This window comes from Perognathus longimembris, chromosome 2 (assembly GCF_023159225.1).
Source record: "Perognathus longimembris pacificus isolate PPM17 chromosome 2, ASM2315922v1, whole genome shotgun sequence".
Classification (NCBI taxonomy): Eukaryota; Metazoa; Chordata; class Mammalia; order Rodentia; family Heteromyidae; genus Perognathus; species Perognathus longimembris.
The window spans coordinates 341,643-354,496 of NC_063162.1; the positions used below are offsets into that span (position 1 = coordinate 341,643).

General features: G+C 48.6%; 2 protein-coding genes across 6 annotated transcripts in view; one reads left to right on the forward strand and one right to left on the reverse strand.

Moving 5' to 3' along the window:
- Positions 1-370: 370 nt before the first annotated feature.
- Znf511 (zinc finger protein 511) lies at positions 371-5,483 on the reverse strand. Of its 2 annotated transcripts, XM_048337998.1 has the most exons (6): positions 5,331-5,483; positions 5,059-5,132; positions 4,298-4,499; positions 4,078-4,202; positions 1,769-1,912; positions 371-1,078 (listed from the first exon to the last, which is right to left on the reverse strand). In XM_048337998.1, exons 1-6 carry the CDS (start codon positions 5,481-5,483, stop codon positions 1,003-1,005), a joined length of 774 nt encoding a protein of 257 aa, XP_048193955.1. In that variant the 3' UTR covers positions 371-1,002. The 2 variants fall into 2 exon arrangements, with proteins under 2 accessions (XP_048193955.1, XP_048193956.1); XM_048337999.1 differs by lacking the exon at positions 1,769-1,912.
- The window catches only part of Tubgcp2 (tubulin gamma complex associated protein 2), a 28,584-nt gene continuing 21,170 nt past the window's right edge, over positions 5,441-12,854 (forward strand). Inside the window, exons 1-4 of one of the 4 annotated variants that reach the window (XM_048337995.1) lie at positions 5,441-5,580; positions 9,678-9,835; positions 10,660-10,788; positions 12,107-12,286. In XM_048337995.1, coding sequence (XP_048193952.1) covers positions 9,686-9,835; positions 10,660-10,788; positions 12,107-12,286 — 459 coding nt within the window. In that variant the 5' untranslated portion in view covers positions 5,441-5,580; positions 9,678-9,685. The other 3 variants (XM_048337997.1, XM_048337994.1, XM_048337996.1) reach the window with 3 other exon arrangements.

Genomic DNA, 12,854 nt, shown 5'->3' on the forward strand with positions numbered 1-12,854 from the left:
CCAGTGCTGGGGCTTGGGACTCAGGGCCTGAGCACTGTCCCTGGCTTCTTTTTGCTCACAGCTAGCACCCTACCACTTGAGGCACAGCGCCCCTTCTGGCTTTTTCTATGTATGTGGTACTGATGAATTGAACCCAGGGCTTCATGTATATGAGGTGAGCACTTTACCACTAGGCCATATTCCCAGCCCCTCAATTTTTTTTCCTCTTGAGAACTTGGTAACTTACTCTAGTTTTCAGTGCTTGAAGCACCACTGGCTGATTTCTTGGAATCTGAGGTTATGTTTCACATTCTCTGAAGACTCTGAGCATGGCTTTGCCACTGTACTAGAAGCCAAGGGTAAACACCCCTTGCTTCTGGACAGACTCAAAGCCCAGAACAAGTAGGTTATGAGGTAAGGCCTCTCCCACCTGGCCCTGGGGTCCTGCCTTCACCCAGGCAGAGCAGCCTTCTCCTGGATATCTCCTGGATATCCTGGATATCTAGGTTCCACATACTAGCTCAACTTCCCGACTTGCTATTTCCTACTGCAGCTCCGCATTCACATCACTCCTGATGCCCACACTACTGCTGGAAAGGGCTTCTGCTGCTCTGTTCTCGCAGTGGGGCTGCCTTCTGCACTCTTCTGGCTGTGTCCCAGCAGGGCTTGCTGGCTGGGTAAGATTGCAGGAACACAGAGGCATCTCTCCCACTGCTGTGTGGTCAAGGATTCAGTCAAAGCAACAGCATTGGGCCAGCTGTACAGCTGTACTGGATATGGAGACTTTAGAGTTTCTGGAGCAAGGTGGCCATTTCCCCAACCAGTTCCTCACAGTGTGTCTTGGTTCCTGCTGTTTCTAGTCATAGCTGCTGCTTTACTCATGGGGAACAGAGACAAGGTGGCAAAGAGATGCCAGGACAGTCACACCAGGAACTGGAGGGAGATCCCAGTGGATAGATTCCTGCCCAAGGCCCTGTCTCCCAGGCCTTCTGCTCAGACATTTGGTTCTCTCCCCTTCTTGAGTCAGTGGTGTTTATTTCTTTTCTTGCTTTTAAACCCTCGAGATGCACCCTGGCCAAAACAGATGGTAGGAGGTACTCTGGAACAGAAAAAAGAAAAAAATAATGTTAAATGATATCTTCTTTGACAAGCAATCAATTCATGTCAGCGCCTTTTGTCATGTTTCCTTTGTATCTCAGAATGGTGCCCATTTCTTTTCCCTCTGTGGAACAGTTGGGAAGTGGAGTGTGTTTCTGGGCCATGGGGTACCTCCCACTTCAGACCTCCTTCCCATGGGAGCATCTCATGATAACAGACTCCTTTTCTCGGAAGAGCTCAGCTGGGAAGTCCAGCTCCTGCAGAGCTTTCTGTAGCACTGACTTCCATCCACTGAAACCTCATCACTGTTATCCAGGCCAAGCTTTGGCAGCCTGAGTCTTCTACGGAGGGATCCACACGTCCATCTTCCTGTCAGTTTGGATCCTTTGGCAATTTTTCCTACTTGTTAACAGTATCCCCAGCTACACTTGAGAACAACTTTAGCTCCATCCTAGAATGCGGCCACCAGTTGTGACTGAAGTGAGCAACGAAGGTCCTACCCCACAGGCACGGTGAGGGGGTGGAGCCTGCACCCTGGGCTTCAGACTCCAAAGCACAGGTGAAAGATACCAGCACATCCAGTCTGTCAGCTCCAGGGAAGCCAGGACTCAAGGCCAGTGTTGCCCTCTCTCATAAAGAACACAGACACAGGTCAGAGCACAGAGAATAGTTTTAAGACACCCACACTGACCTCTGACTGTAGGTCCTTCTACAGGGGGGCAGGGCAGGGGATTCGGAGCTGATTTCCATGGTGTCTTCAAAACAGACTTCCATAGGGTCCTCAGTGTGGTGGGCTCCGGTGGACAGGCCTGCGCTGGCTCTGGGCAAGGAGAGGCTGTGAAGGCAGAGGAGTGCGCATCAGCTCTACGTTATTTCTGTACTCCCAGATTCGTTCAAAAGTGCATTTTTTTTTAATTTTTATTTTTTGTCACTCTTGGGGCTTAAACTCTGGGCCTGTACACTCTCCCTGAGCTCTTCAGCTCAAGGCTAGTGCTCTACCGCTTGAGCCACAGCTCCACTTCTGGCTTTTTTGGTACTGCCAATTAAGCAGTAAGAGTCTCATAAGGTTTCTTGCCCAGGCTGGCTTCAACCCATGATCCTTAGATCTCAGCCTTCTGAGTAGCTAGGATTATAGGTGTGAGTCACCTGCACCCAGCTCTTTTGAGACGTTTCTCTCTATATATATTTTAGTGCTACTGGGGTTTGAACTCAGGGCCCCAAGCTTGATAAGCTGGCATTCTACCACTTGAGCCACACATTCATTCCTTTTTACTTGCTTTTAAAAAACTTTACTTTGGGCTGGGAATATGGCCTAGTGGTAAAATGCTCACCTTGTATAAATGAAGCCCTGGGTTTGATTCCCCAGCACCATATATATAGAAAAAAGCCAGTAGTGGAGCTGTGGCTTAAGAGGTAGAGTGCTAGCCTTGAGCAAAAAGAAGCTAGGGACAGTGCTCAGGCCCTGAGTCCATGCCCTAGGACTGGCAACAAAAACAAAATAAAAAACTTTATTTTGTTTATGTATATGTATGTACACACACACACATACACACACACTCTTTTGCACTCTTGAGGCTTGAACTCTGATCCTGAGCTTCTTTTGCTCAAGGCTAGCACTCTACCACTTGAGCCACAGCACTACTTCCAGCTTCTTCTGTTTATGTGGAACTAAAGAACCAATCCCAGGACTTCATGCATGCTAGGCAGGCAAGCACTCTTTCACTAAGCCACATTCTCAGCCCTCTAATTTTTTAAAAATTGTTATATAAAGGCAATATACAGGGGGGTTACAGTTACATAGGTCAAGTAATGAGTACATTTCTTTTTGGACAATGTTACCCCCTTCCCTCATTCTTTCCTAGTTTTTCCCTCCTATCCCCACACATAGTTGTGTAGTTCATTTTCAACAGTGTCCAGTGAGTATTACTTGGTTATTTGTGAAAGAGTCTCTCTTTTCATTTTTGTCCAGGATGATCTAGACAAACCATGATCCATCTATCTGTGCTTCTCACCATAGCTGGGATGACAGGTACACTCTACCACATGCAGATACTTGTTGAGATTGGGTCTCAAGAGTATTATTATTACTTTTTTGGCTCAAGCTGGCTATTAACTCTAGTCCTCCCAATTTCAGCCTCCCAGTTGCTAGGATTATAAGCACGAGCCACAGTACTCAGCTCTGAACACAGTATTTTCATGGTGCCATGTGATAAATGCCACAAAATGTCTTTTCAGGAAAGAGATTTACTAAAACCAACTACAAACTATAAGTCAGCCTCCTCTAGAACACCAGTGTGTGTTTTACTCTTTAATATAAACAAGAGAACCATCTAAGACTCAGGTTCTTTTTCTTTCTGCCTTTCTTTTTTGTGTGGGTCCTGGGGCTTGAAATCAGGGTTTAGGCACTGTCTCTGAGCTTATTTTGCTCAAGGCTACTGTTCTACCACTTGAGCCACAGCTCCACTTTTCTCCCTGGCAATTTAGTAGACATGCTTGGTGGTGCATGTGTGTCATCCAGCTACAGGAGGAAGTCTGTGCCCAGGAGGAAAGAGAGCCCTGTCTCAAAAACCATTAGAGGAAAAGAGTGCTGGAGGCATGGCTCAGCAGGAAAGTGCCTTTCTGACAAGGGCAAAGCCCTGAGTTCAAACCCCAGTACTACCTAAAAACAAACAACAACAGTAGACAAATAGGAAAAATGGAAAGCAAGAGTCCCCCAGAAAATATAAAGAAGAAACTCAGCCTGGGAGAAATCCCCAAAGATTCCTGTGGCAGCCTCAGAAGGCTGAGTCCTAGCCACTGTATGGAGCTGGGGTAGCTGGGGCACAGTCCAACTGAGAGCACGGGTTAAAAACAGGGCCACCCTCCTTCACCTCTTTTTTTCTCCCTCTGGTGTCCTTCTATGGGTACTAAGCCCTTTTCCCCTGGGACTCAGCTACCCCTGTACCAACACCCGGCTGCACAGCACAGCCTCCACATCACCACAGCTGGCCCCTCACATACCCTCTGCTTGTCTTGGGCTTGTCAAATCGGAAATCCGCAGGGTACAGGTGGAGCCTCACCATGTGATCCTTCCGGTCTTGGCTGTTCTTGAACTTCTCTGGGCAACCTTCAACCAAGCACTGGTACTACAAAGGACACTGTGTCATTTTCACCTGACCCCAGCTCAGCCCTGACCAGCCTCCTCTACTAGGAGGGAAGGGTGGCCCTGTCCATCACCCACCATGTCCTGCCTCTCTGCCAGGATCTGGAAGAGTGAGTCATGCCACTCTAGGATGTGGGCCTCCAGCAAGTGCTCCGAAGGGAAAGTCCGGTTGCAGAGGGAGCAGACATTCCTGTGCAGCATGTGGTAATGATGCTGGTAGTCCTCCAGTGCTGCAAATACCTGGCAGCAGCCTGCCACTTGACAGGTGAACTCGGGCACCCTAGAAAAGAAGGCATGTCTCACAGGAGGGCACAATCCCAAGCCCAGCCCTAGGGGTGTGTGTGTGCACACTGGGACAGGAACTCAGCACTGTCCATGAGCTTTTGTGTTCAAGGAGCCACAACTCCACTCCCATTTTTTGGTAGTTTATTGGTAATAAGAGACTTTCCTGCCCATGCTGGCTTCGAACCACCATCCTCAGATCTCAGCCTCCTGAGTAGCTAGGATGACAGGTGTGAGCTATCACCGTCTGGCCAAGCCTAATTTTTTTTTTTTTTCCAGTCCTGAGGCTTGGACTCAGGGCCTGAGCACTGTCCCTGGCTTCTTTTTGCTCAAGGCTAGCACTCTGCCACTTGACCCACAGTGCTACTTCTTGCTTTTTCTGTTTATATGGTGCTAAGGAATCGAACCCTGGGCTTCATGCATACAAGGCAAGCACTCTGCCCCCAAGCCTAATGTTTTAAGAATTAAATTTCCGCAGACTAAGTGGAGGAGGAACCAGTCAAGTCAACCCTGGAGTCAGAAAGGGAGGGGAAGGGCTGTGGGGTCTCGTGGCTAACCTGGACTTCTCTGGCGGCGCTGCCACCTGTGTGAGCACGTCTTGCAGATAGAGGTGTCGCTGCACATCCCCGTCCTGCAGGAGACAAGTGCCGCAGGGGGGTCGGGCAGCCCAGCGTCCGGCTCGGCGCCCGCCGCCAGGGGCAGCCGGTGCGAGGCCGCGCTCTCCCGGCGCAGGCCCCGCCCCCGCCCCCGCCCGCCGCCGCCCAGGGCCCGGCCCGGCCTTCCCAGCGCAGGCCCCGGCGCCCTAGCGCTCCCGCCCCCCAGCACACACCTCGAAGAATTCGTGGTCCCGCGGGAAGCGCACTGGGCGCGCCGTGAAGCGGAAGGGCGCCATCCCGGCTGCGGGGTCCCTCTCGACGGGCAGCGGTTCGGACGCCCCCGGCGCCCCGGCTAGGCGGGCGCCCAGCGCCGGGGGGAGCAGCATCGCCCTGGGCGCCGGCGCCGCGGCCCTGCGGCCACCGTCGGGGGCGGGGCCGGACGTGACGCACACTTCCCGTGGCGGGCGGGGCGGGCTGCTCGCGGTGAGTGCCGGCTGGGAGGGGGCCGGGCCGGGGCACAGTCGGGGCTTCGTTCCAGACCCGGCCGCGGGCTCCAGAGGCTCTGGCCGCGCGGCCCAGGGCGGCGGTTCCCTCTGCTCCGCCCGGCCGCCGCCTCCCGGGCCCCCTCGCCAGGAGCGCTTGCGCCGGCACCTGCTTCGTCCTTCCGGCCCCGCTGGACAGTTGCCCGCCGTGGGCAGCGGCTCGGGGAAACTCGCGGCGCACGTCACGTGACCCTTCCCGGCCCACGCCCACGGTAATTTATGGAACCTTCGCCTAGAAGCCCGCGCGCTTGGCAGCCTCCCTCCCCCAGGGCTCGAGGTTCGGGAGTGGAAGGCACCGGTGGGGGGGGGGGGGTCGTCACCTGTGCGTGGGTTTGCGGTGTTCCGGAGGCCCCCGCACGGGAGGCCCGGCCGGAGGTTAAAATGAAGACCTGCTTGTCACCTCATCGGGGACATGAAGTTTTGGGGCCGTGTGCCCAGCCACGCAGTCAGGCCTGCGAGGAGGCGTCCTCTAGTGCTTTCCGCCCCTACAAAAGCATTTGGACTGCAGAGGCTTCACGGATCTCAGAATGCTGCTCAGGCCCGTTGGCACAATTAGCTAGGAAGCCCCCAAAGTCCTTTTCAACTTCCCTCTGTGACTTACTCACTGCGGGCTGGGAATGTGCCTCTAGCTGGTTCATGGGAAACACCAGATGATCTCTAATCATAGAAACTCAGAAGCACCAGAAAGGTTACGGTGTTTATAACCAATCTGACTTCTTCACAACTGGGCTTTTCAGAGGGACACTGGCCCTTTTGGTTGTGACACCTTGGTGTTCACAGTTTGTGTCCCTGACCCCTTGCCCACTGTGAAGAGCACCTTTTTGGTTGCTAAGACAGCCAAGTGGCCTAAGTGGGAGGAACTTCTTGACAGTGGCCTCCTCCTGGGACGGTGCCCCAGTTCAAACAGCAGTAAGCACTTTCAAAAATTAATACTTTTTTTTTTTTATCACAATGAGTATTTCCTGAGTGTAAGTTAAATATCCACTTAGATGCTTCTGCAGGAGTGGTTCTCTATTCATATCTGGCAGAGGGGCTTTATACTGCTGGCAAATGCTTTCCTTGCCATCTAGTGTGATGAAAATAGTCCAGCAATTATAGGTCAGCTAGAAGGCCTTAGAAAGCCTTGTGGAATGTGGATTAAACTGGCTGCCACTGGATTTGAAGAAACTGTTTGAGGAGAAGTTTGGGGTTTTGCTTTCTGCTTGTCAAGCTTTCTGCCATTCCTCCTGTAGAGCTCCCTGTGACAAGGTAACTTTCAGGTAAAGATGCATTCTGTTGGTGATTCATACCCAGTTTTCCTTTTGTAAAACTAATCATTTCCTACATATTGTAATAGATACCCTCAGGTGATTGGTTGTATGTCATAACAGCAGCAATATTTGTTCTGGCTTTCCTAACAACATTGTAGGCGTGTATTGTGGGGTCCATCAGTGCTTTATCAGGATAATTTTATTTAATCTCCTTGGCAGCTCTGGTTAAGTCTGTTAAACCTCCTTTTCAGGTGACAGTCCACAGCCCAAAGGTAGCAGGCTCAGGCAGTCTGCAAGAGATTCCTCTGCCCACACCCCTTGGTCCTGCCCTGGTGACTATGGCTATGATGAGTGCCTCCTTGTGCTTGTACTTGAAAGTACAAGTGCTGGGCATTTGAACACCAGCTCAGGCTTTCATTCTTAGAGACACCTGCTTTGGTTAGAGGTTCACAGACCAAAAAAACTGGTTTCCATTACACAGGGTTAGGGTGTAGCTTTTTCAAGATAGATTTTCAAGTTAATAGTAGTAAATATATATATATATATATATATATATATATATACTTAATTTTTTTTGCCAGTCCTGGGGCTTGAACTCGGCCTGGGCACTGTTCTTGAGCTTCTTTTGCTCAAGGCTAACATTCTACCACTTGACCCACAGTGCCACTTCTGGCTTTTTCTGTTTATGTGGTACTGAGGAATGGAACCAGGGCTTCACGCATGCTAGGCAAGAACTCTACTACTAAGTCACGTTTCCAGCTAGCACAGTGGTTCTTAACCCCTTCTGGGCAACAGAGGCTTTTGAGAATTGTTATAAGACCAAATGCTTAGAAATTTCACAGACAAAAGTGTGTCTGATCTCTAAGGATTCTCTTTTATTTGTAGATCCCAAATTAAGAACCTTTGCATAGGTGTTTATGTGAAGCCCATAAAGCTTCTTTAGGCTCATTTTTAAATCTAAAGCTAATGCTCCAATATTTGTTTCAGTGCCTTCTTTTGGCACTCCTGACACTAATGGCTAACTTCCCAGTTACCAGTGAGGAGTGGGAGTTGTTATGCAGCCAGCTGTTGCCCACCAAGGCAATGGTATAGAAGTCTCCATGTGGTCAGCAGCTGCTGTCCACCAGGAGGATGGCATACAAGTCCCCAGGCTAACTTCTGTCTTCCCACACATTGGTTCAGATAGGATTTTGATCCAGTTGGTAAGACCCTCCTGTAGCTAGGTGCAGAGCAGGCTAAGCTATAATGTAGCCACCTAGCTCCAGTTGCACAGGGAACATATAGAAATCTTACCTAAAGTATCTTGTACATAGCCAAGTTTAGGCCATAAAAGAAAACATTCTAGGTTCTTGAATGTAAAAAGCACACAGTTGGAGGTGTGAATGGAGCTGCCCCTTAGCAACTCAGCATTTAAGAATTAGGTGTCGCCCCACAAGTGGGAACTGGGTTTTAATATCGCTGGAGGGCAGTCACCTAAGCCTGTGCATATCGTGTATAGGTCTTGGACACTCAAAAGGGCAGGAATAGGGGGCTGAGGATATGGCCTAGTGGCAAGAGTGCTTGCCTCGTATACATGAGGCCTTGGGTTCAATTCCCCAGCACCACATATACAGAAAACGGCCAGAAGTGGTGCTGTGGCTCAAGTGGCAGAGTGCTAGCCTTGAGCAAAAAGAAGCCAGGGACAGTGCTTAGGCCCTGAGTCCAAGCCTCAGGACTGGCAAAAAAAAAAAAAAAAAAAAAAAAAAGGGCAGGAATATTTTGTCTGCCAAATTGGGGCCAGAAAATCTGTCAGTCAGCCCAGAGGAACCGTAGAGCTATGCTCTGCTGGCCAAGGCCGTGTGGGGATAGAGTTACCCAGGAAGGGAGAGCTGGGCTTATGGGCCCATGCGACCACCTGGGCCTGGCTGGTACAGCTCCTTGAGTAGTGGAGCAGAGGTTGGCAGGAGCCAGCACTGTGGGTTGCCAGAGGGGTGTGATGTGTGACCATAATGAGGGTCCCAAGGGAGATGAGATAGGAAGAGCAGATGGCTATGTGAGGGTGGAAAAGAGGTGGGGCTAGGCTGGGCCAGATGATTGTTTTGTCAAGGCCCGAAATGGGTCACATTTGTCTAAAGAAGTTTTTGGTGGCTCATGCCTGCCAATCCTAGCTACTCAGAAGGCTGAGATCTAGAGGATCACGGTTTAAAGTTAGACAGGACAGAACAATCTGTGATGAGACTCTATTGCTTATTGACTAGCAAAAAGCAACTGGTGCTTAGGAGATCTGAGGATGGCAGTTTGCAGCCAGCCCAGGCAGGAAACTCTGTAAGACTCTTATCTCCAATAAACTACTAAAAAAAAAAAAAAAAAAAAAGCTGAAGTAGGCCTGGTGCTGGTGGTTCACGCCAGTAACCCCAGCTACTTAGGAGGCTGAGGTCTGAGGATCACAGTTCAAAGCCAACCCAGGCAGGAAGTCCATGAGTCTCTTATCTCCAATTAACCACCAGAAAACTGGAAGTGGTACTGTGGTAGAGCACTAGCCTTGAGCTGAAGAGCTCAGGGACAGCGCCCAGGACCAGAGTTCAAGTCCCAGGATCCACAAAAACAACTGGCAGTGTGGCTCAAGTGATAGAGCACCAGCTGTGTGTGAGAATACAGAGCAAGAACTTGAGGCACTGAGTTCAAGCCCTGGTGCTGGTACAAATAAAAATAAACACAACAGCAAAAACAATTTTTGTATGTTTTTTGTTGTTTTATTAAGAACAGTCTTCTTTAGGAGGTAAAGAAATGTTATGTTGGTGTCTCACAGTTAAAGCCATGAGTGAATTTCGGATCCACCATGATGTCAATGAGCTGCTCAGTTTGCTACGCATCCATGGAGGAGACGGGGCTGAAGTCTACATCGACCTACTGCAAAAGAACCGAACCCCGTATGTCACAACCACTGTTTCTGCTCACAGTGCCAAGGTGGGTACCCATTCTTGATAAAAGGACTGGGGAAGGGGGAGGGCTATATCTTGCATCATCAGTGTGCTAGTGAGGAAAGCCAGTAGCCCTGGTCCAGTGCTTTCCATGGGCCTAGGATATGCTGTGTGCTGATTCTCCTGGCTCATAGAGGCAGCTCTGGCCACTCAGTCCTTTGTACACCTGGTAAGTCACTACAGGCCTGGTAAGGTCTGCTTTGAACCTTGTCTTTACACTGTCCTTCTGTCACTTGACATGCAGACATCTTGGAATAAGCAGGGAAGCTACTTGTATTAACTACATTGGAATTTGTCTTCTTTCCATTATGAAAAAATTAAAAATTTTAGATCTTTGGGAAAAAATGGCTTTGAATTTGAAATCTACTCTGAAATCTACTTTGAAGCTATTTAAACATCATGATGCTGGCTTCAGGACAGTTAAATAAGATGACTGAGCAGAGTGAAGTTCAGAACACACCCTATTTAGTTTCTCATTAGGGCTGTTATAAGTTCGTGAATGGAACATTGCCCTGATCTGAAACATATAGTAAACACCAGAAGGAATAGTATTCAAGGTGTGAGATGAATGTGTAAACTAATCGAAGATGGTAGTATCTGCTTCTGGGCCTACAAAACAAAATGAGAGAAACGGTAGAGGAAATATGGTGAATTTGAAGGAGCATATATTAGTTTTATTTCAAAGGTTTGTAAGTATTTTAGCTCACATCATACAGTTGTATTTTGGGTCTTGTGTTTAATTTGATTAAGCTTTTTTCCTAAGTACTTGATAATTATTGTCATTAAGTCATTTATGTTTTTCCTTTTGAGGTTAAAATTGCAGAATTTTCTCGAACTCCTGAGGACTTTCTCAAGAAATATGATGAGCTGAAGTCTAAAAATACAAGGAACCTTGACCCACTGGTGTACCTCTTGTCAAAGCTCACGGAAGACAAGGAAGTAAGCATCCTGGACGAGGCTTGGCACTTCATCCTCTGGAGTCTCAGAGAGTAGTGTCTGGGTGTATTTCTCACAGAGTCCATGCTGGACTATGTGGAACACCTCACACACTGCACACACTCACTACCTGCATGCTCCTCGGGTGTTTTACCACATGAGCCACACTCCTATCCCGTACATATGTAGATACACATAGATACATTTATATATTTTTCCTTTTTAATTTTTAGTGTAAAGGTGATGTACAGAGGGGTTATAGTGACATAAGTCAGGAAAAGAGTACATTTCTTTTTGGACAGTGTCACCCCTTCCCTTGCTCTCTCCCAAATTTTCCCTCACATCCCTACTCACAAGTTGTATAGTTCATTATATCTATATATCACGCACTCACACACACACACAAGCATGCACGCACGCACACATATAAGTTAGGGCCTTGTAGTTTTTTCTAGGCTGGTCTTGACCAAGGTCTCCCTATTTTATGCTCCCATAGTTTGGTAACAGGCATGTACCACCATACCTAGCTTTATTGGTTGAGATGGGGTCTTACTTTTTTCCCAGGCTGACTTTGAACTGTAATCCTCTTGATCTCTAATTCCAAAGTTGGCTGGGAATACAGGTGTATGCCATCACACTTGGCTACATGAACTGTCTTAGGGAACACTTTATATAGGAACCATGACAGTTCATCAGAAGAGCAGTAGTGACCAGTGATTCAGGTTGGGTATGGCCAGAAGAAACAAAAAATTCGAGTAGTGGGGCTGGGAATGTGGCTTAGTGGTGGAGTGCTCACCTAGCATGCATGAAGCCCTGGGTTCGATTCCTCAGCAACACATACACAGAAAAAGTCACAAGTGGGTTCTGTGGCTCAAGTGGCAGAGTACTAGCCTTGAGCAAAAAGAAGCCAGGGACAGTGCTTAAGCCCTGAGTCCAAGCCCTAGGACTGGAAAAAAAAAAAAAATGGAGTAGTACCTGGGGAGGGGAGCTTTTGCTCTTTACCTGGTTCCTTAGTCCCCAGCCCCTGATGTGTTGGTAACTTGTTGAGGTTGAGCCAGCAGGTGTGACATGTTGGGTCACCCATCCTGAGTGGAGGGGTATACCTGGGGCCTGGCATGTAGGCCACCAGTGCCAGGACAGGTGAGTGAAGTCTTCCAGATAGAAACCACAGGTAGAGTAGAGGAAAGTTTGTCCATTAGGGGAAAGTTAGGACTATCAAGGAAGTAAAGTTTCCGTGTGTGTAAGTTAAGACGTATTTGCTTTGCTAGGCCAGTGTGTACACACTGACTTAGTTTTAATATATAATTTTGCATGTTTTCAGACGCTGCAGTATTTACAACAGAATGCAAAAGAAAGAGCTGAGCTTGCAGCCTCTGCTGTGGTCAGCAGTACTGCCAGCAGCTTCAGTGTCCCTGCCTCATCTTCTAAGATGTCCACACAGGAGCTAGAGGAGCTGAGGAAGCAGCTTGGCAGTGTAACCACTGGTTCTTCACTGCAGCAGGTACTACTATGGCTGTCTCATTGCGTAGGTGACACATCTAGGGTAGTGCTTAGTGCCGACCAGGTGGGCTCCTCTGTTGCTTATTAAAAATGAACGTTAGCCAAGCTAACATCCTAGCTACTCGGGAGGCTGAGATAGAGCTGTGGTTCAAGTGGTAGAGAGCCAGCCATAAGCAAAAAACTGAGCTGGAGCTTGAGGCCTTGGGTTTAAGTTCCAGTACTGGCATGAAAAAAGCAAAGAATCTGACTTTAGAGAGGTTGAGGCAGGATCATGCCTTTCAGTCAAAAATTCTGAACCACAAAATAATTTTGTGAGGATCTGATGAGGTGGATTTGTGAATACATAAATCTGAGCCAGTGTAAGTCATGACTTTCCTGGAATTTGTGGCAGTGTTTGACATAGATTGTTGCTGTGTTTTTCTCTAGGTTATTTTCTCCTACTGTTCTTCCTGTTTTTATTGGCTTTCTTGTATCCTATCCTGATCTTTTGATAAGTCTCAGGCATCTTTATGTAGTGGTTGTATGCCCACCTTTGTAATCCTCAGACACTTCAGAGCCCTGCCCTCTGC

Bases quoted from the DNA above. Each gene is read 5' to 3' on its own strand.
- Znf511 (XM_048337998.1), bottom strand. From the start codon at position 5,483: ATGCTGCTCCCCCCGGCGCTGGGCGCCCGCCTAGCCGGGGCGCCGGGG. The intron at 4,203-4,297 runs GTGGGTGATGGA...TGTCCTTTGTAG, and splicing joins TGGCAGAGAGGCAGGACATG to TACCAGTGCTTGGTTGAAGG. The intron at 1,079-1,768 runs GTCAGTGTGGGT...TTTCTGTTCCAG, and splicing joins AGAAGGACCTACAGTCAGAG to AGTACCTCCTACCATCTGTT.